Consider the following 23,128-nt stretch of genomic DNA (forward strand, 5'->3'; position numbering starts at 1 on the left):
TCTGCCTTTTACCAATTAAATCGAGAAAGATTAAAAACAGCGATCCTTCGTACTGGTGAGGATGCCAAGGAAGTGGACAGTCTCAGACCTCAGAAGGCAGTGCCACTTGGAACAGCTGTCGCGGAAGGCGTGTGACTATATGCAGATGTAAAATTATGCGTGCCCTTTGACGCTGAAAGTTCAACTTTCAGAACGTTATCCTAGGGAAATAAGTGTGGATATGTCCTAAGGTTTATCTCCTTGCTGTATAAATAGTAATCATGAAAACGAAAAAAAGAAAAAGAAAAAAAATTTGGTTTAGTAAATTATGGCATATAGAATGGTAATCATTACAATTAGGTTTTAGAACGTTTAGTGAGAAATATGCCTGATGCAGTAATGCACTTTAAAAGCAGGTTGCAAAGCTTTTGAGTTCACATTGGTTCTCATTTATTTTTAGAAAGTAAGTTTATATACCTATCAGTGGGGGAAAAGGTCACAAAATCCATATGAGCAGTGGTGACTCTTGGAGAGAGAAGATTAAAAGAGGTTGTGTTGTTTTTTCCAAATTATTTGCAGTAAAAGTGTTATTATTTTTGCAATGAGAATAAAACTAAGAAACCTGATTAGATTTATATATAACATATGTAACGTACTCCATTATAGTGTACACACCTTTCAGAGATTAATTGCACCAAAAAAATGCCATGTCAGATGCATCAATGCCAGTGAGAATTTTGACTATTTGGGATTTAATGCTTACCTGAATAGTTACTAGTTAATGTGTATCAACAGTTACAACTTGATAAAATGTGTGTTGTAAAATTGTGAATACATCTAATAGGTACTCTACTCTTGCTAACAATAATAGCTAATATATATTTCGCTCTTAAAATGTGCCAGACTCTTTTCTAGGGTCTACATGTTCATGGTATCTTTGAATTCCCCTACGAAATTTTGCGAGGGGTGTGTGTGTATGTGTGAGTGTGTGTGAGTGTGCACGTGTGTGTGTGTGTGTGTGAGTGTGTGTAAACCAAGATTCAGAGTACATAAGATAAATACGTTAGATTTTTTTGGAGGGGGTACCATGATTTAAGAACATTGCTTGTGTGAGTAATTTTAAAGAAGGTTTTGCGGTCTGTTACCCCCTCCACCTCAATTGCACCCTTATTTTGTGTGGCGGACTCTTATGATGCTCTTGTGGGTACCAAGGCTCCCAAGGACTACAGCGCGTGCGAACTCAGCATGTTGTCTCAGCGATGTCTTCTTTTATCCTGGAGCAAATTGTAGACTCCCTGAGGGGTAGATGGAATGAACTCCCTTTAAGCCCACCCTCCAGCCACATGCTTTCTCCGGCCTAAGTTTTTAATAAGAACTAGACAACAGTTTCTCTGTCTTACATAACTTTTGTTACTTCCAAAATAACTAGGAAATGATAAAGGAGAATATGAAAATTGCCATTCATTCTACCATCAAATAGGTTGCTGCTTCTCAACAAATTCCTGGTGCACAGATGTTGCCAAACAGAAGCATCGCTCTGCTTCGTAAGGCATGCCTCGCGGAGCCTCCCCGGGTGGTTGGGAAGCTGCTGAGAGAAATCCACGGAAAAGCTCAAAGGAGGAGATCAGGGCAATCCTAGTGAATCTGAATTAAAACAGTTTCAGACTCCCAGGTGTGTGGCTGTCCTCAGAGATGGAGGGCTGAGGTGTGTCACGTGATGTGGCCTCAGGCTTCTTGTGAAAAATATCTTCTGCCAAACCACTAGCAGGGATTCTAGGGGATGAGGTAACCAGCTTTACCATGTCAGCTTAAAGGTTCAAAGGTGTGATTGAGGGGTGGAGGGAGCTGCAAGTGAGAACAGGAAAAGGGAGGAGTGGGAAAATTAACAAGAGTGTGAAATAACGATTGGCCTCAGCCTATTTTAATATGTTTTTTATTGATTTTTTTAGAGAGAGAGAGAGATAGCAACATGAATGAGAGAGAAACATGGATCATCTACCTCCTACATGTCCATGACTGGGGATTGAGCCCACAACCTGGGCATCTGCCCTGACCAGAAATGAACCGATGACCTCTTGTTGCAGGGGATGATACTCAGTCCACTGAGCCACACTGGCTGGGTGGTCTCAGCCTATTTTAGCAAACCAGACAAATGTCTGAATTATAGTATTTTGCTTGAGCTGGCAACAATAGCAATGTTTTTTTTTGGTGTGTGTTTTTAACACAGTTGTTGAATGGTCTTCTCCCTGAGGTAAAATCCAAAATGTTTGTATAAAAGTAAGTGAATATTGGTGAATGTAATCTTGCCCCCCAAGGCCTGGCCCGTCTGCTGCCTGAGGTCTGGTGTTGAGTTAGGAAGGTGAGATGTGCAGCTGCTCAGGTGCAGCCCTGGTTTGTCAATGGTGGGCAGGTGGCAGAGGCCTCCATGGGAAATGTGGCGGGACATCCATCACTCCTGGAGCTGGGCACTGTGCCACGCCCCCTTCCTGCGTTCTGTGCTCTCACTGTCCCATCACCCTTCCAAGGCCCTGGGCAGCGCCCAGGCAGCATGTTCCTTTATCATACCTTCCTTTTGGCTGGGGCTGGGGGTTGACGGTGGGGCTTTTGGAGTAGACATGGCATTTTAGGATCTAGATTAAGTGGAAGTTGAAATTTAGCTAGGTTTAATGATTAATTATATATATATATATATATATATATATATATATATATATACACATCTACACTAATAAAAGAGAAACATGCAAATTAACCATCACTCTGCCACTCCACTACACCCACAAGCCATGCCCACCAGCCAATCAGGAGTGAGTATGCAGAGTAAACCCAACTAAGATGGCAGTGACCACGGAGCTGGAGTGAGCAGGAGGCTCGGGTTGCCCCTGGCGATGGAGGAAGCCAAGCTTCCCACCTTCCCTGGCCAGCCCTGGGCTTTGCTCATGACTACAAAGTTTCAATTATAGAAGATAAATAAATCCCAGATACCTGCTTCCAGCCCAAAAGTAGAGGCTGGGAGCTTGGGTCACCAGGGGGCATGGCCAGCCTGAAAACGGCCATCACCCCCTCACCCAGGCTGGCCAGGCACCCCAGCGGGACCCCCCCCACCCTAAAAGCACTGTGGGTAGCCTGAAAACGTCCCTCAGCCCCTCACCCAGGCTGGCCACACCCCCATAGGGTGAGGGTCCCTGCTATGGGACTTGGCCAGCCTGAAAACAGCCATCAGCCCCTCACCCAGGCTGGCCAGGCACCCCAGTAGAGACCCCCACCATGAAGGGGGTGTGGCCAGCCTGAAAACAGCCCTCAGCCCCTCACCCAGGCTGGCCACACCCCCATGAGGTGAGGGTCCCCGCTGGGGGCTTGGCCAGGCTGAAAACGGCCCTCAGCCCCTCACCCAGGCTGGCCAGGCACCCCAGCGGGACCCCCACTCTGATCTGAGATACCCTTCAGGGAAAACCAGCCGGCCCCCACCCATGCACCAGGCCTCTATACTATATAATAAAAGGTAATATGCAAATTGACCCTAACAGCAGAACGACTGGGAATGACTGGTCACTATGACACATACTGACCACCAGGGAGCAGACGCTCAATGCAGGAGCTGCCCCCTGGTGGTCAGTGCGCTCCCACAGGGCGAGCTCTGCTCAGCCACAAGCCAGGCTGCCAGCTGCCAGCACAGTGGTGGTGGCTGGAGCCTCTCCCACCTCCTCAGCAGTGCTAAGGATGTCCGACTGCAGCTCCCTGCTGGCAAGTGGACATCCCTCGAGGGCTCCTGGGCTGCCAGAGGGATGTCTGACTGCCAGCTTAGGCCCGATCCCCCAGGGAGCAGGCCTAAGCCAGCAGGTGGACATCCCCTGAGGGGTCTCAGACTGGGAGAGGGCACAGGCTGGGCTGAGGGACCCCCCCCCCCCAAGTGCACAAGTTTTTATGCACCGGCCTCTAGTATACACACACACACACACACACACATATCATATATATTATGTTATGTGTAGTATATATGATATGTATGTAAATACTATGTATACTATGCCTATACTATGGATGCATGTATACACAATATAATATTTGTGAGCACATGCATATAGAGCATATATGTAGTTTATATCCATATATAAACGTATTTCTTTTTCCCCCTTGTGTTTAATAACACCATCATTAAGTGCCCTGATGTGGACATGACTTGCAGGAATACAAGTCATCAAAGCAAATGTTATTTGTGAATGCTGAGTACACAGAAACACTTGTAATGCCCCGAAGTATTGCAGACTATACATGAAAGAAATTTGATAGTGGTTTCTCCAATTCTAAAGTTTCTATAACATTACATAAATAATGACTTGTGAACTTGAAGGAAACTTAAAAAAATATTATTAATAATAAATGCATTTCAATCCACTTGCTAGAGGGGATATTGGAGTTCCTTGTCCCTATAAAAAAAATGATACTGTAAAATTAATGTCATGAAAAGATAATTGAAAGAATGCAGCCAGGGACGTAGGGGGAAATATTCTCAGGGAAATAATTAATAAGTTATTTTTCTGGATTGCACAATGTTTGAGTAACCTGTAGGCTGTTAGAACTTTGTTTTTGTAGTGATTTTTGTTTTCCACTTCAAATAAATAGTCTCTCTTCTAAGGTTGTACTCATTTCCCTAAAAATAATGTCTAAGCTCAGGCTCCACAACACTCAGTCTGCTCCTGGGAGGGTAATATTATTATCATCTTCTTACAGATGAGGAGTTGAAGCACTAAGAGGTTAAGAGGCTTGTCCAAGGCCACACGGTCACGTGCTAGGCTCCAGGATGCTCATCACCCATACCTGGCGCTGCCTTCCCAGTGGGTTGTGGTCACGATGTGTTTCTGCTTCTCTCTGTGTTAGTGGGGTTGCGGCTGCTGGTGGCCAGAGCCCTGGAGACGTGGGAGGGTTCTCTGGCCCCTCCTCTTCATGGCCTTTGGCTTGTTGCTTCTTCGGGCAGCCTTCCTGTGCTTCCTGTGGTACAGAACTTGCCTTTGACCTGGCTTCAGGTGAGTCAGCTCCTGGGGGAAGTTGTACTGTCCTAGCTGCGGCTGGTCCTCACCTGAAAACCAGGCTGCCATTTCTCTCTCCTTTCACTCTGGCCCAGCTCTAACCTGTCAGTCTGGGGCTCTCCCAGGTGAGAGAAGGTCTCAGGGCTTCTGGGGAGGATGGGTTAGAGGAGGAAACAAACAAGGAACTGATACAGCCTTAAAATGCTGTTGATGGAGATGGGGCAAAGGGCACCCAAGTCAGGCATCCTTCGTTTTTACACAGCTCTTCCCTCCAATAGCCCTTGACATTCCAACTGGCAGTTATTACCAGGTTTTTCAGAAATTTATCCACTTCCTCTCACACTGCGCAGTTTTCTGAAGAATGAATTGAGTGGTATATAAATTGCTGGCCCAAATTCGGGGTGGGCCCAAATTGTCTTGCATCCTCTAAGTTAATGAAAAGAAAATATAGCAGTGTAGCTTTGGTGTTGGCTACTTTTGCTTCCTTTTATCCATTTCAGTCATTATTGAGGTCAGAGGGTTTGAGAAACCTGCATTTGTCCACTTTCTTACTAATTCTGGTTTTGATTCTGAGTTTTGCATTTTGACTTTCTCTGAAATCCTCTGTCAACCCACAGATCTGTCATCCAGTCCTATTGTCTTTGCATCTTATATGAGTTTCTCCTTGTAGCTTTCTCTTCTTGTTTCACAAAGAGCTGAGTCTCTGCACCCTACTGAGGATGCTGAAGGTTTTCTAAGGCATCTTCAGGTTCCTGTAGTAGCTGTTTTAGAGGTCTTCTGTTTAAGTTTCCGTGATGATTTTTCTTTTTAGATGTGATGAATGTTTTGCTTTTTCTTTTCTATTCATTTTTTTAAAAAACTCACAAGACTTTTTATTTTTTTCCTCTGACTATTTTATTTTTTGACTGCAGGTAGGAGACACATAGTCTCCCTAGTTAATTCCAGGTAGAAAGGACTCACCATTCCCTGCCCACCACCTCCCCCGATTATAGCAAAGGTGGTCTGCCATTTGCATTTTAAAACCCCTTTCAAATTTCTCCAAATGCTACTGATAGTTTTATTGTGAGTCCTTGTTTTCACTTCTGTTGGAAGTTTTCACATTTTCCAGTGTTTTCGTAGGCATTGCAGCGAGTTTCTGAGATAGACTGTCAGGAGCTTCCAGCCAGATGCATTTCAAATGGAACGTGAGGCAGCCAAGGTCATGTGGCCAGCTGGTGGCAGGGCCCAGTCCGTAATGCAGGGCTCCTTTCTCCCAGGCAACTCTTCCATCTTCAAGACCACCTGCTCTCGTCCTGTCAGGACCTGAGCTATGATGTGATTTAGCAAGTGGTGGCTTTGTTAGAATCTCATTTCTGCTCCAAAGAGTTTTAGCCTGAGGTAGCGTCATGCTGGCAGGGGCTGCACTCACAGGATCCTATGTTAAGGCCTTTGCAGATTAGAAAAACTGTGTATGGAGCTGAAAGTTGCTGAGTGCTTGTTCCAAAGTAGAGAAACACGTTGCTGTGTCCTTGCCGTGAATCCCCAGGCATGGGAAGGTGGGAGGGAGGCTGTTTCTCATGCTTAGGAATCTTAGTGACTGCCCTGGGGTCTCTTTTTCAAATGTTCGTCAGAGGCTACTTCCTTAATTATTAGGACAGTGCCCACTTCCCACTTGTGGGTGCCTCTGTCTCGGCATGATGTACCCAGAGTGTCAACAACACTTTAGAGGAAGAGTAGATAGGCTTACTGATTCAATGGGGTGACCTGCTAGCAATGCCCTAGTTGTCGTTGACGAAGGGCCCAGCACCATCCCTGAGACCCCAAAAGATGCTGGGTCCACCACTCCTTTTGGACAGACCCAATCTGGGCATTCTGGTCATTTGAGATGTAACTTAGTCGAGGATCCTTTATGCTCTGGTCTTAAAAACTCTTCATTCTACATTTTAAAAGTTATTTTTTAAAAATGGAATTTATTGGGGTGATACTGGTTAATAAAATTATATCGGTTTCAGGAGTACAGTTCTATAACACATCATCTGTAAATTGGATTGTGTGTTTTCCACCTCAAGTCAAGTCTTCTTCCATCACCATTGAGCCTCCCTGTACCCTCTTCCACCTCCCTCCATCCCCTTTCATTCCACTTTCAATGCACATTCACCAGGCCTCGGTAGTGAAGTCTGACTGGCAACCACAGACAGATTTGCCAAAGCTGACCTGTTCCGAGGGAGCTTTCACACCCACTGTGCTTATGATAGCACTCATAATATTTTATCTACACAATTACCGGTTTGATGATTTATATAATGCTGGGTACTATTATTGAGTTTAATTGACTGTATGGAACCCTAACTCTTCCTTTATGTAATTAAATGTTAATATATTTATAAGTACCGAGTCCATAAACCAGTGTCTGTTAACCAGTCCCAGAAGTTTCTTGGGCTTCTGTGTGCACCGCGCTGTGCAGTGAAGAGAGGATGGCTCTGAGGAAAGGGAACAGAACGGATCCCACAAATCTAGGGGCCTTGGACCAAATTCTTATGTTGTTGGAATCTCAGTGTCTTCGTTTTTAAAGTGAGAATGAGTAATTCCTGGATCACAGGTGGTTGTCATGATTAAGCGGGATTCCGTGGCATGGCGGGCCAGATGTGAGGCAAAGAGTAGCTGCTCAGCCAGATCACTGGCTTTGTTCACCTTATGGATCCGTTTATCGAGTGCCTACCTCATTGTGACAAGTTGGGTGGGCACCTTCCCCGCCTTATTTCTCCCCATGCTTTCATTGCCAGGTTCCCGCACTAGCACGTGGGCTCCATGAAGAGGGGCCACAGCTGTTGTTGACCCCTGAGCTCTCTCTGGTGCCTGGAGCAATGTCTGGTTCCCAGTAGACACTCAACACAAGGCTCATGAGTGACATTCAAGCCTGGGTTGCATTAGATCAGAGAGGATAATGAGGAGTGGGAATTGCCACACGGGAGGAGTTCACCAGTTTCCATGCAGCAGACATTCCGAGTGATACGGTCCAGCGGGCTTGTGCTCTGCGGTCAGATGGGAAGGAGTTCTACCCCCCATGCTGCCCTTTACGAGCTGTTGCCTTGAGGAAGTTATGCAACTCCTCTGAGCCTCAGTTTCCAGACTTGCAAAATCAAATATTGAACCCCAAAGAGCACTGACAGGGCCGCTCTGAGGGAAGATACGGTGGTGCTGTGAGTGCCTGGATTGTCTGAGTTACTGCGTGGGCACCAGTGGCTGACTTCTCCCATGCTGGAGCTCAGGGAAGCTTTAAATGACCCGGAGATGCTCTCTCCCAGGGGTTTTTTGATGATTTCAAAGTGATAATTACAAGGGTCCACTCTTCGCAGGGCCAGGGGGGAACACCTGGCTGAGGTCTCCCCTGAGGTTCTCCAAGCCGGTCACTAATGGTGCCGAGATCTGGGGTAGGGTCAGAGCCCCGTGTGGACCATGGGACAGCACATGACCTCGAGCCACCAGACCAGTGAGTGGAGATGCAGGAAGCTGACGTTGAGCTGACCTTGTGGGCTAGACCTATCAACTGAGTCTCAGGACATGTGGCTGCTTCTCTTTGCCTCTGAAAAAAATTACATGTTAAAAATAAGTCACTTTTGGAAGACGAGGTTTTTAGGAAGTCAGATATTCCTATAGCAGTAGCAACAACACTTAGGCGGTATGGCCTCAGTTCAAATTGCAAACCAGCCAATTCCTAGCTATGAGATTTGGGCAAGTTATTTAACCAGTTGTCAGTTTCATCATGCATAACGTGTGGATAAGCAATCATGGCCACCGCCTGGGGCTCTTTGAGCATTAGGTGAGATAATCCATGGAAATGGCTTAGCACAGTGCACAGCTCACAGTAAGCATTCCGTAAACGCTAGCTGCTGTCATTATCATTCCCACTTCACAGACGAGGAAATAGAGGCTCAGAGGGTTCTCTGATTCACCCGAGGTCACAGAAAAAGTGCCAGAACCACATTGTGCATGGCCCTCCGATGCCAAGTCTGTGCGCCTGACACTTTACCACACTCCATTCAGGAAGCATTTATTGAGTTTCCCGTTAGCTCTCAAGCTTCGGAGAGCCAGGCTCTTTGTCCTGAGGATTCGGTGGCAAAGGAAAGGGACACCCAGTTCTTCCTGCCCTGGAGAACTTCGGCTGGTGGTGGGAAGACAGGACAAGAAGTACAGAAACCACTGCAGGGTTACTAGGGGTCTCGGCAACAGCCCCAGGGAGCAGAAGCAGCAGGTCGGCATGGCAGAGAATTGGAGAAGGGGGGAGGCGAGTTCCCAGGGGTGCTCAGAGGCTTCTCTGAGGAGGCGGTGCTGGTCTTTGATGTGGCAGATGCCGGGAGCCACATGAAACTCGAGTGCAAGAATATTCCAGGCACGGGGCACAGCAGTGCAAAGACCCCGAGGCCATCCAGAGCTTGCTGTGGGCCTGGGAGGCCTTCAGAAGATGCCACGGCTCCTGCCAGTAGCCCGGGTACAGCTGTATGTAGAGGAACTTGCGCTCACCTCTTCTCAACAGATCTGAAGTTTCCCCGGGACGGGTTATGACTTGTGGCCGGCTCTGTCTTCCATTGCTCCCTCAAATATAAACATAAAAGGATATTGCCATCGCCTGAGACAAGATGAAAGATGCTATTCTGGCTCTGAGTGGGCAGAGCTCTAGCCCGAGGCCAGGAGAGCTGGTTCCATCCCAGCCCTGCACCCCTTTCTTTGCAGCCTTATCCTTTCAATGCCTGTTTCCCCACCTGTGAATCAGAGGACCCCTTCCCTCTTCAAGCATGGTGCAGCCGCTGAATCCCTGAATCGGCCCCCGGACCATTTGGGGCTCTGAATTGAGCCACCTTCACTTGGAACTGAAGGTGAAGGCTCTGTCCCCTGTCCCCCTCCTCTCCTTGGCAGGATGAAGCTGGGGGCTGACCCCCCCCTCATGGCCTCCTCTTTGCTCTTTCCTGCCAGTCACATTGCGAGACAGCATCTGCCAGGTTGCCTGGGGCAGAGAAGCTGGCTTTTCTCCGAGCGGCTCTGGAGTCTGCGTGCAGTCCAGTGCCTGGGAGGAGGGGCATGTGAGAAGACGGACGTCGGCCTGGCACCCCCACTGCGTCTTCTTGCCTGACATCCAGATGTAACCTGCGGAAGGACACAGCCACCGTCTCAGAGGGTGTTAGAAATGGACGTGCCCTTGGGGAGGACTTAAGTTATTGCCATCTGTTACGTGGGAGAAGTCTCCAGCCCGAGAGGGTAGGTGACTTACCGAAGGTCACACCGCAGTAAGCCGTGAATGAAGTTGGATCAGTATCTTATCACCAAAGGCACTGCTGATCCATACACGATACGAGGGATCAATTCAGAGAGTTTGTTTAAATCCTTTGTTTTTGAGATTGTGTAACCTGAGCACATGTAGCATAGTTCTCCTTCCCGTTTCTAATTTATACCTTGGGATTTAATATTATTTGAACCAAATGTATTTGGCACCTACTGTGTGCCAGGAACTATTCTAAGTCTTCACAGTATTAAATGTACTCAATCTTTATAAAACCCCCGAGGGATGGATACTATTATTATCCTCGTTTTACAGATGGGGACATTGAGGCGCATCGAGGTTAAATAACTTCACCAAGGTCACACAGTTAAAAAAAATAGCAGAGCTAGGATGCAGACCCTGGAACGGCCACACTTGAATCCCTACTGATGCTGTGTCTCATTGGGCAAAGAAGGCCACCCATTCTCCTGCGTGGGCATGCCTGGGATGGTAGCCGACCACCATCCTTGAATTTCCTAGTTCACAGATGGAAAAGCTGGCTCATGGAAAGGGCACAAGAGTGTTGCCTCAGGTTCCAGAAGGTGGCTGTCTCTGTGAGCCCTGACTTTTTCCGCTCCACGGCGCTGCGTTGGACATCAGGACACGACTCTGGGCTGGAAAACACCCAGCAGCAAGTTCATTATTCTCCCTTGAAGTCCCGTGGCTAACTTCCACCTTTGTTGTTTTCATTCCTGGACTTATTATAATCGGCCAAATTAACCTGAATTGCCTTACGGAGTCTCTGGGAGAAGGAACCAGTAGAGCAGATCAGACACTGTTTCTCTGGTCCCTGGGGAATGCTTGCGCCCACGGAGAGACTTTGCCTTATTTATAATAAATTTATAATGTTCGGAGAGATTTAACATATTTTTTTCTTCTATTAGGACTATTGTTTCTATCTGTTGAGTCCATGAGTGTTTGACATTGGATGACTTTATAAAACATTCTACTAATTGGATTTGTTAGAGCAAATAAATCAAATACTAATTGGAACGTGCCCTGCCATTATTTTTGCTTACTGAATTAGATATAATGGTGTGAAGGCCTTCTTATCATATTTGTGCACTTATTTAAACACCCCTCTGGCATACACTTCTGCAAATTCAATTAGATATTCAGAAAAGGAATTCGATTTATGCAAGGCTGGTTTACATTCATTCGGGGGGCAGGACTTGCCTACCCGCGACAGGCTGCTCGCGATTAATAAGCCCCACTTAGATATGGCCCTGCCTTCAAAGCAGTCGACGGCACGTGGACGGAATCCCGATGATTTGGGGCTTGGCATACGTTGGTGTTGGAATGTGTGTGTCCACAGAGCAGGGCTGGCTTCATGGGTGTGTGACGTGTGCAGTCACACAGGGCTTGGCACCTGGAAAGGGTCCCTTGCTCTACTATTGGCCATCTTGGTTTCTTAATTGTTTTAAGCAGGAGGCTCAGCATTTTAGTTTTGCACTGGGCCCCACAAATTGTGTAGCTGAGATCTGCCCTGGTTCTCAGACCTTGACTCAAGGAAGAAGTCTTTGATTTGAGTCTTGGCTCTGCCCCTGATTGACATGTGATGTTGAGTATGTCATTCGCTCCAGCCTTGGTTTCCTCATCTGTGAAATGGGAAGTCTGCTGCAGAACTCCTTGCCCATGAATACAACATGCTGTAATGTAGGTGAAGTGGTTATTAAATCCAGGGAGCTATTGTGCTTTTCTGTATCCCTCAATCCTATGGGCCAGGAGTGTAGCTTCGGAGGCCAGTTGGGCATGTGCTCCCCTCGATTTCCCAGAGGAAAGAAGAAACAGGCTACTACTGAGAAATGGGAAGGGGGTGTCAGAAGCACATGGCATCCAACACTCAAATGCTGAAATGAGGCACTTTTCTGTGACTGTGTTAAAATTGGAAATTTTCACGGTATCGAAGTGAAGGTCGGCAAACTACAGCCTGCAGGTCAGGTCTGGACCTTCACTGGTTTGTTCTCAGCACTGAAGGGAAGAATGGCATTTCCTTTTTTAAGTGGTCAGACAAATCATGAGAAGAATACTATTCTATGATATGTGAGTGACATATGCAATTCAAAGTGCAGTGTCAATAAATTGAGTTTTGTTAAACACAATGCTGCCCATACTTTCTGTACTGTTGGTGGCTGCCTCTGTGCTACTGTGGCATTGCTGAGTAGTAGTGACAAAGACTACGGGAGGTGGGCAGAACTCTACATTGGTGCCCAAGTTTCCCGACCCCCGGGTTTTATATCCTGTGCAAGTCCTCCTTGGGTGGGACTGTGAACAGGATCAGTTTCACTCCTGTGATTAGGTTATGTGAGCAAAAAAGACAAAGGAATTTTGCAGATGTAATTAAGGCCCCAAATCATTTGACTGTAGTTAATCACAAAGGAGATGATATTGGATGGGCCTGCCTGAATGAGATGAGCCCTTGAAAGGGACTGAACCCACCCAAAGGAAGGGATTTGAGGCATGAGAGCGCTTATGGCAAGGACGGGGTGACTGCTAGGGGTGGAGAGTCACCACTGGGTGACAGCCAGCCAGACAGCAGACACCTCAACCCTGTAACTACAAGGAACTGAATTCTATCAAATACCACTGGCGCTTGAACAAGGACCCATAGCCCAGAAAGGAATGCAGTTCCCTTACACCTTGACTTCAGCCTTGTGAGGCCCTGAGAAGAGAGCCCACTCCAGCCTTGCCCGGATTTCTGACCTGCAGAAACCATGAGCTAAGAAATGGGTATTGCTTTAAGCCTCTAGGTTTGTGGTAGTTTGCTTGGTAACAATAGAAAACCAGTACACCCATAAGGTGAAAATATTTACTTTCTGGCTTCTTATGGAAAATGTTTGCCAACCCCCAAGTCAAAAAACAGTACAATCCACGTCTACGACATCTCCCTTTCCAGGGCCCCCTAACCATTTAGTCCTGCTATGTCTTGGATCTGTCTGAATAGTTTCCAAGTGTGATGACTATGTGAGACCTGACTCCCCCCACATTGGTTAATAACACATGAATTTCAGGTGTACAACTTTATAAGTGTGGCATCTCTATATACTGTGTGCTCACCACCTGAAGCCTGGTCTCCCTCGGTCACCATGTATTTGACCCCCTTCACTTCTTCATCCTCCCCTAGCTCCCTTCCCCTCTGCTAACTACCATTATGTTGTTTGTGTATATGAGTTTGTTTTTCTGTCTGTTTTGTTTGTTCATTTGTTGCTTTTTGTTTTATATCCCACATATGTGTGAAATCATAAAGTTCTTGTCTTTTGTCATTTGTCTTGTCCTTCTATCACTTAGCACAATACTCGCAAGATCCATCCATGTTGTGGCAAATAGCAATATTACATCTTTTATTTTATTTTTTAAATGACTGAGAGGTATCACTATTCTTATTACTGAAGGTGATGTCACCCTTTTTTCCTGAGCTCTCCAGCTAGGCCTGTCCCTTAGGAGCTCTGATGACAAGGTTGTATGTGTTAAATGCAGAGAGCAACGCTACTCTCTTAGAGCAGGGGTTGGCAAACTGTGGCCCTTGGCCCACCACCTGTTTTTATAAATAAAATTTTATTGGCTCACAGCCACACCCATTTGTTTACCTGTTGCCTCTGGCTGCTTCTATGCTGTAATGGCAGAGTTGAGTAGTTGTGACAGAGACTGTGTGGCTGCAAAGCTGAGAGTATTTACCATCTGACCCTTTACATGGAAAGAATGCTGACCCCTGACTTAGTGGTGGTAGTCGAATTTACCTCCATTTATACACACACACATATATAAATCATACTTACATAGCTCAAGTACGGTGCATGGCAGATAACAGATGCCCAACAAATCCTTAATTCCTCTTCTGCACTTAATTCTGTTCAAGAATACACAGGATCATATCAGAAATGCAGAGGCAGACACATTTATATTTCTATTGAATTCCATTCCTCTCTCATTTTCAAAAGAAGGGCTCATGTTTAAAAAAATACTCTGATTGGCACTATAAACTTTATTTATGCTTTAATGTATCCTAAAGTATGTATCCTGCACTATTTTTACTCCCCTTACAGATGCTGAAATGCTATACATTACCAAACCCAAATGGATTTTCAAAATCCAATTTCCTGGCTACAGTTTTCCATTTCTCTGTTGACTTTATGCTTGACTCACATCAGAGCATCTGAGGCCGTTGGCACATTTTGACTTCAACCTGACCAGATAAATAGCTCCTCTGTCAGGTGCAGGCAGGTAGTGCTGGGTCCTTGGCTGTGACTGCATTGCCCTGTCTGCCCTCAGTTATGTGGGTCTTCCCCAAACCAGAACCTGTCCTCTGGAGGCTGAGCCCAACTCCTGGGATGAGGGTAGGTTTAGGAGGGTTTTGATTTCCCCCAAAATGATTGTGATGGGTTGACATCAGTTAAATGGGGCTGTTTACTCTTTAAAACGGAATGAGGTGAGCAATCAAACAAGGGTCTTTAGGGGATAGATAAGCCTCTGCAAGTCATCTGCCTCTGCAAGTCATCTGCCACAAACATCTGCAGAGGAGGCCAGGTGTTGATGGTAGGCTACTGTGTCAGGTGTGATGGCTCCAAGGAATTGCACCAAGACAGATAAACATGATTTTTGAGAGAGCAGGAAGAGCTGCAGTGAGACTCAGGACCATGGGTCTGACTGTTGCGTGCTGTCCAGGGGGAGCTAGCCTCTCCTTTCTTCTTTTCCTGAGTCTCTCAGTAGCTGGTCCTAGGGCTGGTGGCATGGCTCTGCATCTCCGTGGCTCCCGCGAGTTCCCCGTCCTTTCTGAGTCTCTGGAATCCTTAATCTTTGTCACTAGAAAGTTCCTTGATGATCACCTTGTCCAGCCCCCTGCCTTGCACTCCAGAAAAGGAAGGCTCAGAAATGAGAAAAGAATGTGAACAGAAGGGGCTGTTCCCAGCGGGCAGGGGGTTTGCTGTCAGGCTGTATAATCTGAAGCTCATACACTCTCTTTTTCAATCTGTTGATTGAGAAGAAGAAAATTCAGGGAGGATTACTTAAAAATATTTACTAAGTATATTTTCTCTCCAGGACAAGCTTTTAAAACGTATCTCTGGGTCAAGCCAGACCAACAGGAAGCTGATTTCTAGGCTGCATCATTTTGGTCCCCAGTGAGTTGCTTTTTGGGAATTGTTTGGGTAATGCTATCAGTTTATATTGAGAATGATTACGAGCGATTGTCTCATGAAACTGCCATGCACTCTTGTTGTTGATGCTGTTTCTGATGGTGTTCATTGTGAAGTATGGGTTTTCTGTGAACAGTGCTCCTGTGGAGAAATTCTTGTGTGATCTAAACACCTGGAATGGTTGTAATTTTCCTGATCAATTTGGGTTTTATTTTATGAACACAGTGTCCAGTCTCTGAAAATTACCTCCCCCCCACTTTTTGCGGGGGGCATCAGAAGCTCAGAGCTCAATCTGTAACTGCCTTTCAGCAGGTGGACATACAGGAAATTGCGGCACGGAGTTGCAACTCTTCCCTTCTGCCCTGCTTGTCTTTGTTTTCCAGGTCTCGGTTTGCTTTTTGCTACCATGCTTCTGTGTTTATCAGGCCACCTTGGGCGGACGGGAGTTGATAATGGGTAGACCAGTTAGGCAACATGCTTTGAATGGCATCTATGTTCTTCATCTACACAAAACACGGGGATGCTTACATGGTCATTTAATTCTATCTTGCTCTGTTGGGAGCCCAGGAGTTCCAGGGAAAAGTCGTGAACCTGTGTTACCCCAGGAGTTTGGACATATGTATGTGATAATGTGCAGGACGGGGACCTGTTTCTAGATATTCCTCTGTGGGGAGGGACACCGAGGACCCCTGAGGGATGGAAGCTTGTGACAGAGTGGGATAGAACCCACAGGAGGCCCTGAGTGTCCCAAAGAAAGAATAACTCAAATAGGGTGAGAGGCTGCTTTGGACTCCACTGTAAGCCCGCTCCTTGGAGAGGGGAAAAAGAGGACTGTGGTCCCAGGCCCGCTGCTGTGGGACTGGTGTGAAAGAGCAGGCTGTTAGAGAAAAAGGCGTTGGCTCACTGGCTGAGGTTGAAGTGACCACGGGAGCTCTGTGGGTGGAGGCAGCAAGGTGCCCAGGGTGTGCTGTGAAAGGTGGCTGTGATAGGTCCCCTTAGAGGGCTAGGACCAATCCACTCTCAGCTCAGGGTTAGCTGAGCAGGCCACCCACCATTGGCAGAGGCCAGGAGGTGAGGGGTGGGCACTGGTCCAGTAGACTAGGGACAAATGGTTAATGTGACCTTGCTTGGGGCCTGTAAGCTGGGCCCAGAGGTATAACTGTGAGTCCTCCTAAATATTGTCTAGAAGAGGCAGAGAACTGGTTTAATTAGACCATTGACAAAAAGTTATTAATAACTTCTTCTTTGAGAATTGATATATCTCTATGAAGGTGTTTTCTGCATTGTATCTTAAGTGTATGTTGGTTGTCTTCCTCTATACTTTGCAAACTTTATGAGGGTAAGAATCATATCTGTTGATTCTGTGCCCCTTTGTTAAGTGTTTCTAGAATAAGCAAGGAAATGGATTCAAATGGGAGAGACCAACCACTTTGGAAGTTCTTTATCTTTCTGCTCTCCTCTCATCACCTCATAAGTGAAAGATTTGGCCCTTGGTCTGGGGGAGTACATTTTCTCTCTGGTCCATTAGAAAGAGCATGGATTCTGTGGTTAAGTTGCAATGGATTTAAACCTGGCTCCAACACATCCCTTCTGTGTGACTTGAACAGGTCACCTAACTCCTCAATGCATCAATTACCTTATTTAAAGGAGGGATAAAATAAAGTTGTGAGAATTAAGTGAGAGCAAATAAGACGGCATGTGCAACCAGTGCCTAGTGTATCCCCTGGCATGCAGCAGATGCACGAGAGAGCATGTTTCTTCTGTTAGTCAGGATGGGCAAGGCTCTGCTGTGGTAACAGCTAACCACTAAGATGTCAGTGGTGTAAGACAAGAAAAGCTGGTATTTTGCTCTTGAAAAGTGGAATGCCAATATTACTGCTTCAGTGACTCTCTGGGTGGCTGTCCTCTAATGAGCATCTCAGGGGTCTAGATAGCTTTCTTCCTTTGATGCCACCACCTTCAACAATAACTGTGAAGATGAAAAGGGAGGCTTTTTATGGGCTAGTCCTACAAACAGTGGATATCCCTTTGTTACACATTTCCAGGGCTTATCACGTGGTCTTCCCCAGATGCAAGGTGGCCTGGAAACATGGTGTCCTTGTGTGCATTAGAAAGAAGACCTAAACAGCATGATGTGCACAGGCCATTGTCTCGGCCACCTTCTGTCGCTAGCCCCAGAGGCTGTTTTTAGCTTGGGATTGATTCTCAGTCAGCAATTCCCAGGAACACTAGGGATGCTGCAGACTGCCCCTGCTTATCAATTCCAGGGAGCCCCATCTGCTGTCGATGCTGTTGACCTGATTCATTTGTCTTCCACAGGCCGGCTCCAGTGAGCAGTGGCGATTTAGGGAAAGGAGGGTGACCTCTTAGAGCCACTGCAGCTGCTGCGTGTTTTACATTGTAGGTGCAGCGTGTTGTGTTTCCATATCTGGGGCATTCGGTCTGCTGTTCTGGTCAGAGAAGGTTTCTAGAAGAGACTTGGGGGGATCTTTTGGGATTTGTCAGGCCTGCAGTGTGGGGAAGGAGCTTTCTAGGTACAAGGGGCAGGTACGAGACTTGGAAGAGCAGCTGGAGCTGGGGGACTGGCATGGGCTCCCGGTTCCTCCCGTGTAGCTGGCCTGTGTCAGGCATCCCACTAACATGTATTGGTTCATCCATTCAATGTTCATTAAGCGCCTACTCTGTGCCAGCACCATTTCCACTTTACTGTCTAGTGCAGCGGTTCTCAACCTGTGGGTCGCGACCCCTTTGGCGGTCGAACGGCCCTTTCACAGGGGTCACCTAAGACCATCCTGCATATCAGATATTTACATTACGATTCATAACAGTAGCAACATTACAGTTATGAAGTAGCAACGAAAATAATTTTATGGTTGGTTCACAGCATGAGGAACCGTATTTAAAGGGCCAGACGGTTGAGAACCACTGGTCTAGTGGAAGCGGGTTGATTACCTCCCTTCTTGCCTTTCAAAGGTCATCCTTCCCCACTGTATCAGGGGCGAAGCCTCCTCTGTCACCTTTTCCTCGCCTTTCCTCTGGCCTCCTGGGCCTCCCATCCTTGCCTCTCGACTCCTGTTAGTCCGTACTGGCCATTGTCCTAATTTCCTCAGTTCCCCAAAGCACCAGCGCATGTGGCTGTCCTGTCTCGTGGAGGAGCGGGGAGTCGTGGAGGGCTGTCACAGAACAGAACAGGGAACTGTTTCCAGTTCATGGTCAGACAGGCCTTCTGGACCATCCCGACTCAGCAGTCTCCCACCCACCCCACTGCAGCCTTCCTAGCAAGTACTGAAGTGCGTGATTACTTACTAGTTTCTTTGTTTGCTGTCTGTCTGGTTAAATCGCGATAGTATCTCTCTTTAGTAAACCACCATATAGCTAGGAGCTAGTACCCTGCCCGATCTATGCTGGGTGCTCAATTAAGTCATTGTCAGATTATTGAATGAACAAATCAGAGCAAGTAGATATTTCAGTTTCTATCAATGTATCATCCACTCCCCATCATAGGGGAAAAAATTCTCATTAGCCATCATCTTCTATAGGTTTCTGCTTTCCACGGTGTTTCTTGGACCCCTCTCCTTTTCTCCTCTCTCTGTCTACATAAAACACCCCACATTTCTGCTACTTTTTAGTACAAAGCAATTTCATACTCAACTCACTTCCCAAACACGGTGCTAGTGAAAGAGGGTCAGCCTTCCTTTGCCCAGCCCGCGACTCACTGGGGTGCCAAAGGCCCATCTTCCGGGTTCCCATGCACAGCAGGGAAGGGAGGTGGAGAAAGCTTTGACCTCCCAGGTGTCCTTCCGCGGTGCTGTGACCGGATTCTGTATGGAATCTGTCGACAGGACTCCCACCACCACTATGTAGAGGGAATCCCAGGTGTGGGGTACATCGCAGGGGTTTTGTCCTCTGCAGCTGATGAAGATGATGGTGATGGTACCTGAGAATGCAGATGCGGGTGGGGGCTCATGGGGACTGGTTTCTTTAAGTCGAGCAGAACCTGGCTTGGATGTGTGACATGGACCCAGTTGGTGTTTATGGGGATGTGATGCGATCTGAACCCTAAGGAGACAAGAAAGGGGCAGTTGGAAGATGGACTGGGGGTGGGGGGGGGCATGAAACTGGGTCTGGGAGACCATCAGAGGCTGCAGACCTCAGTCTAGGCGTGGCCTCTCTCTCTGTATCCTCTCGCTCACCTGCACTGTCCTTCCTCCTGTTCCCCATCCCTGGATGCTCGCCTCCTTCACAGCCCTGATCAGTGCACCTCCTCCTGGATATTGTGGCTCCTGTTTCTCTGGACAGACCAGCATTTCCAGTGTTACCTGGAGGGGCTTACAACACATAGCAAGTGCTCAGAGTAAATTCTTGTCAAAATTGAGTTGATACAGCTTGTTGTAAAATGGTAGATGGCTTAGATTTTAAAGGGGAAAGCTTTAAACGCTGTCAACATCGACTGTATTATCTGCCAGGCGCATGCTTATCTAATGCTTCACATATTTGATTTTTACTTTATGAAAATGATATTTCAAAAACCGCTTTTAGAGGGGTGGAGGCGGATGTTGAGAACTTATTCTGTGCCAGTTACTTTTCATATGTTACTCCATTTCATCCTCATGATACTTCTGTCAGGTGGATCTTTCCCTCCATATCACAGGTGGAGAAACTGAGGTACTGATTAGACAGACGGCTGAAGCCCCCGGCCCGGGCGGACGCAGCTTTGCAAAGCTCAGATCGGGCCTGGTTTTGCGGGACTCCGAAGCTGTGCTCTCTGCTGCCTCGCAGCATCTCTCTGTGCTGCAGGAAGCAGCTACCAAGGCATGGCCCGGCATTCATTTCTTCCTGCTTAGAATGAGACGTTGCTGTTTACTTTCTCAGGAAGGAAGATTAAAATCAATGTAGCTAGCCTTATTAACTTTTTAACATAGGGGGGACTTGCAGATGCCAGCGCCTTTCCTGAGAGCACCAAAGCAAATATAAAAATCCAATTTGCTTGCCCTTATTTTTAATCTTCTCCAGAGTTTAAAATTCAAAGGTGTAAATGATGAGACAGGAGTAACGAACCAAGCCCCAGATACGAGGATGTATTTACCCATATCTCTTTTGTTTGCAGGCGGCTGTTCCTTTGATGAGCACTACAGCAACTGTGGTTATAGCGTGGCCCTGGGGACCAATGGATTTACCTGGGAGCAGATTAACACGTGGGAGAAACCAATGCTGGACCCAGCTGTGCCCACAGGTAGGTGAGCCACTGTGTTTGGGCCTGTGATGAGGCTGGTATCTTCTATGATGACTCATGGGAAAGAACTTTCTGATGGGTTAAGGTGTCTGAGAGGGCCATACACAACTTTGTTGGTAGTAAGATCCCCATTCTCAGAGGTATGCAAAACAAGGCTGAGTGAACTCTTAAGAATGTGGTAAGAGTCACATGCTGCCTGGATGCAGGAACCTTTAGGGTTTCTTTTAGCTTTGATATTCTGATCTTTAGCTCCACGTAGAGCATCACACTTTTGCTTGGGAGCCTGATAAGAGTGGCATTTCTAGGGAAGAAAGAACTTCTGAAGAATCTGAGGTCATGTTTTTCCTTTCAGGCCACACAGACACAGCTTCTATGTAGGTTGGGAAACTTCCACAGTGAAAATATTGCTCATGAAGTTAATGTCCAGAGATCCTGAATACCACGTTTATGCTTAACCAACGGGCTGAAACCATAATGTGCACCCTTGATGGAGATCTGCATGAGTCAGGCTTATGAGATGTGTTGGAGGGGAGGTTCACCTGGAAGAGGTGTGCTCAGGGTAGGGTGTGCCTCGGTGAGTTGATATGGTAAGCCTGGAAGAATTACAGCTCCGAGAACATTAAGATCACCTTTCTGTAAAGTGTGATCGCTGCTGCAGTTATCAGGATAGCTGATTGTTGGATAAGGGAGGCCATCTTCCACTCTTCCTCTGTGACCAAGAGCTCTCTCTAACCCCTACACTGTCTTGGCTTTTAAGCAACCCTCTCGGCGTTCTTTCTCAGGCTCCTTGGTCAGCTCACTCTGGCCATTAAAATTGGGGTTCTTCAGGCTCATTTACATCCTTTGCATGTGTCTTAGGGTTCTCCAGAGAAATAGAACCCATAGGATATACAGGGACAAACATATAAGAGGAGATCTATTATAGGGATTGGCTCACACGGTTATGGAGAAGCCCCCTGAGAGGTCCATGATCTGCACTCTGTACGCTGGAGAATCAGCAAAGCTGGTGGTGGGATGGTATGAGCCCTGATCTGAGTCCGAAAGCCTGAGAACCAGAAGCACCAGTGTCCAAGGGAAGAAGAAGATAGATGTCTCAGCTCAAGCCGAGAAAGAACAAATTCACCCTTCCGTTGCCTTTTGGTTCTGTTGGGGCCCCCAAGGGATTGGCTGATACCCACCCACATTGGGGAGGACTGTCTGCTGTATTGAGTTCACCAGTTCAATGGTAATCGCTTCTAGAGACATTCTCACAGAACACCCAGAAATAATGTTGTACCAGCTGTTTGTGTATCCCTTAGCTCAGTCAAGTTGACACAAAATAAACCTTCCCACCATGGGTGACCTCCACCATGCCTGTGGCTTCAGTCGCATCAGACATCTCTTCTGAGCTCTGCATTTACACAATCCACTGTGCATGCCTTAGCGGATTCTCGGGGGAGGGATCTTCCAGGGTGTCACTTATCTGAGGACAGAGAAGGTGCTCAGATGTGTCTAGGGGAGGTTATGGTCTTGGTGGCCGCATTGACTTTAAGTTTTGCTCCAAAGCAGGAAGCTACTGGATGGCTCAGTATAGTTCCTACTATGGGTGTAAATTGTTTTGATAAGTTTCTTCTGAGTGTAGACATGAGCCCCACATATAAGGAAGATGTGCTGTGCTACAAAACTGAGCCTTTTAGATCTGGTGGGATCTTCACTTTGCATAAGCAGAGTCACCAACAACTACACATGCCCATTAGTACAGTGACCATGGGACAACCTCTCTGCCTGTTGCCCCATTACAATTTTTACTCTCAAAAGTGTCTTGGCCCTAACCTGTTTGGCTCAGTAGATAGAGCGCCAGCCTGTGGACTGAAGGGTCCCAGGTTCGATTCCGGTCAAAGGCATGTACCTTGGTTGCGGGCACATCCCCAGTAGGGGGTGTGCAGGAGGCAGCTGATCGATGTTTCTCTCTCATCAATGTTTCTAACTCTCTATCCCTCTCCCTTCCTCGCTGTAAAAAATCAATAAAATATATATTTTTTTAAAGTGTCTTGGTTTAAATGCTAGAAATACTCATTCCATTAGGGATCCCAATAATCCAGAGAACCTGTGCTGAAAAATACCACGTCTGCTCTGCTCTGTGTGGCTGTCCTTGATGTTGGCCAATAAATCTAGATCTTATAGCATGTGTGTGTGTGTGTGTGTGGGTGTGTGTGTGTGTGTGTTTACATGCTCCTTCTGCTCTTTGTTAGCCCACCCGGAGCCCCATAGGCTCTTGTAGGCTCTCCAAACTCAACATCTCCAACACTGAACTCTTGATTCATCCATTGTCCTTCCTCATCTACTCACTCTCTAGTTCAGAGGTCCTCAAACTTTTTAAACAGGGGCCAGTTCACTGTCCCTCAGACATTCCACACATGCGCACTGCGGGCCCGGGACGAGTCGGCTGCTAAGCAGGACAGGCAGCGGCGGCAAAAAACACCCG

The 23,128-nt window shown here is 46.9% G+C and overlaps 1 protein-coding gene across 9 annotated transcripts in view; it reads left to right on the forward strand.

Annotated features, from left to right (window-relative positions):
• The window catches only part of PTPRT (protein tyrosine phosphatase receptor type T), a 943,168-nt gene that overhangs the window by 243,029 nt on the left and 677,011 nt on the right, over positions 1-23,128 (forward strand). For all 9 annotated transcript variants that reach the window (XM_081096943.1, XM_081096945.1, XM_081096948.1 and 6 more), the window contains exon 2: positions 20,539-20,664. In XM_081096943.1, coding sequence (XP_080953069.1) covers positions 20,539-20,664 — 126 coding nt within the window. The remainder of the gene's footprint in view (positions 1-20,538; positions 20,665-23,128) is intronic.

Source organism: Myotis nattereri (genome assembly GCF_964212035.1).
Source record: "Myotis nattereri genome assembly, chromosome: 8".
NCBI lineage: Eukaryota > Metazoa > Chordata > Mammalia > Chiroptera > Vespertilionidae > Myotis > Myotis nattereri.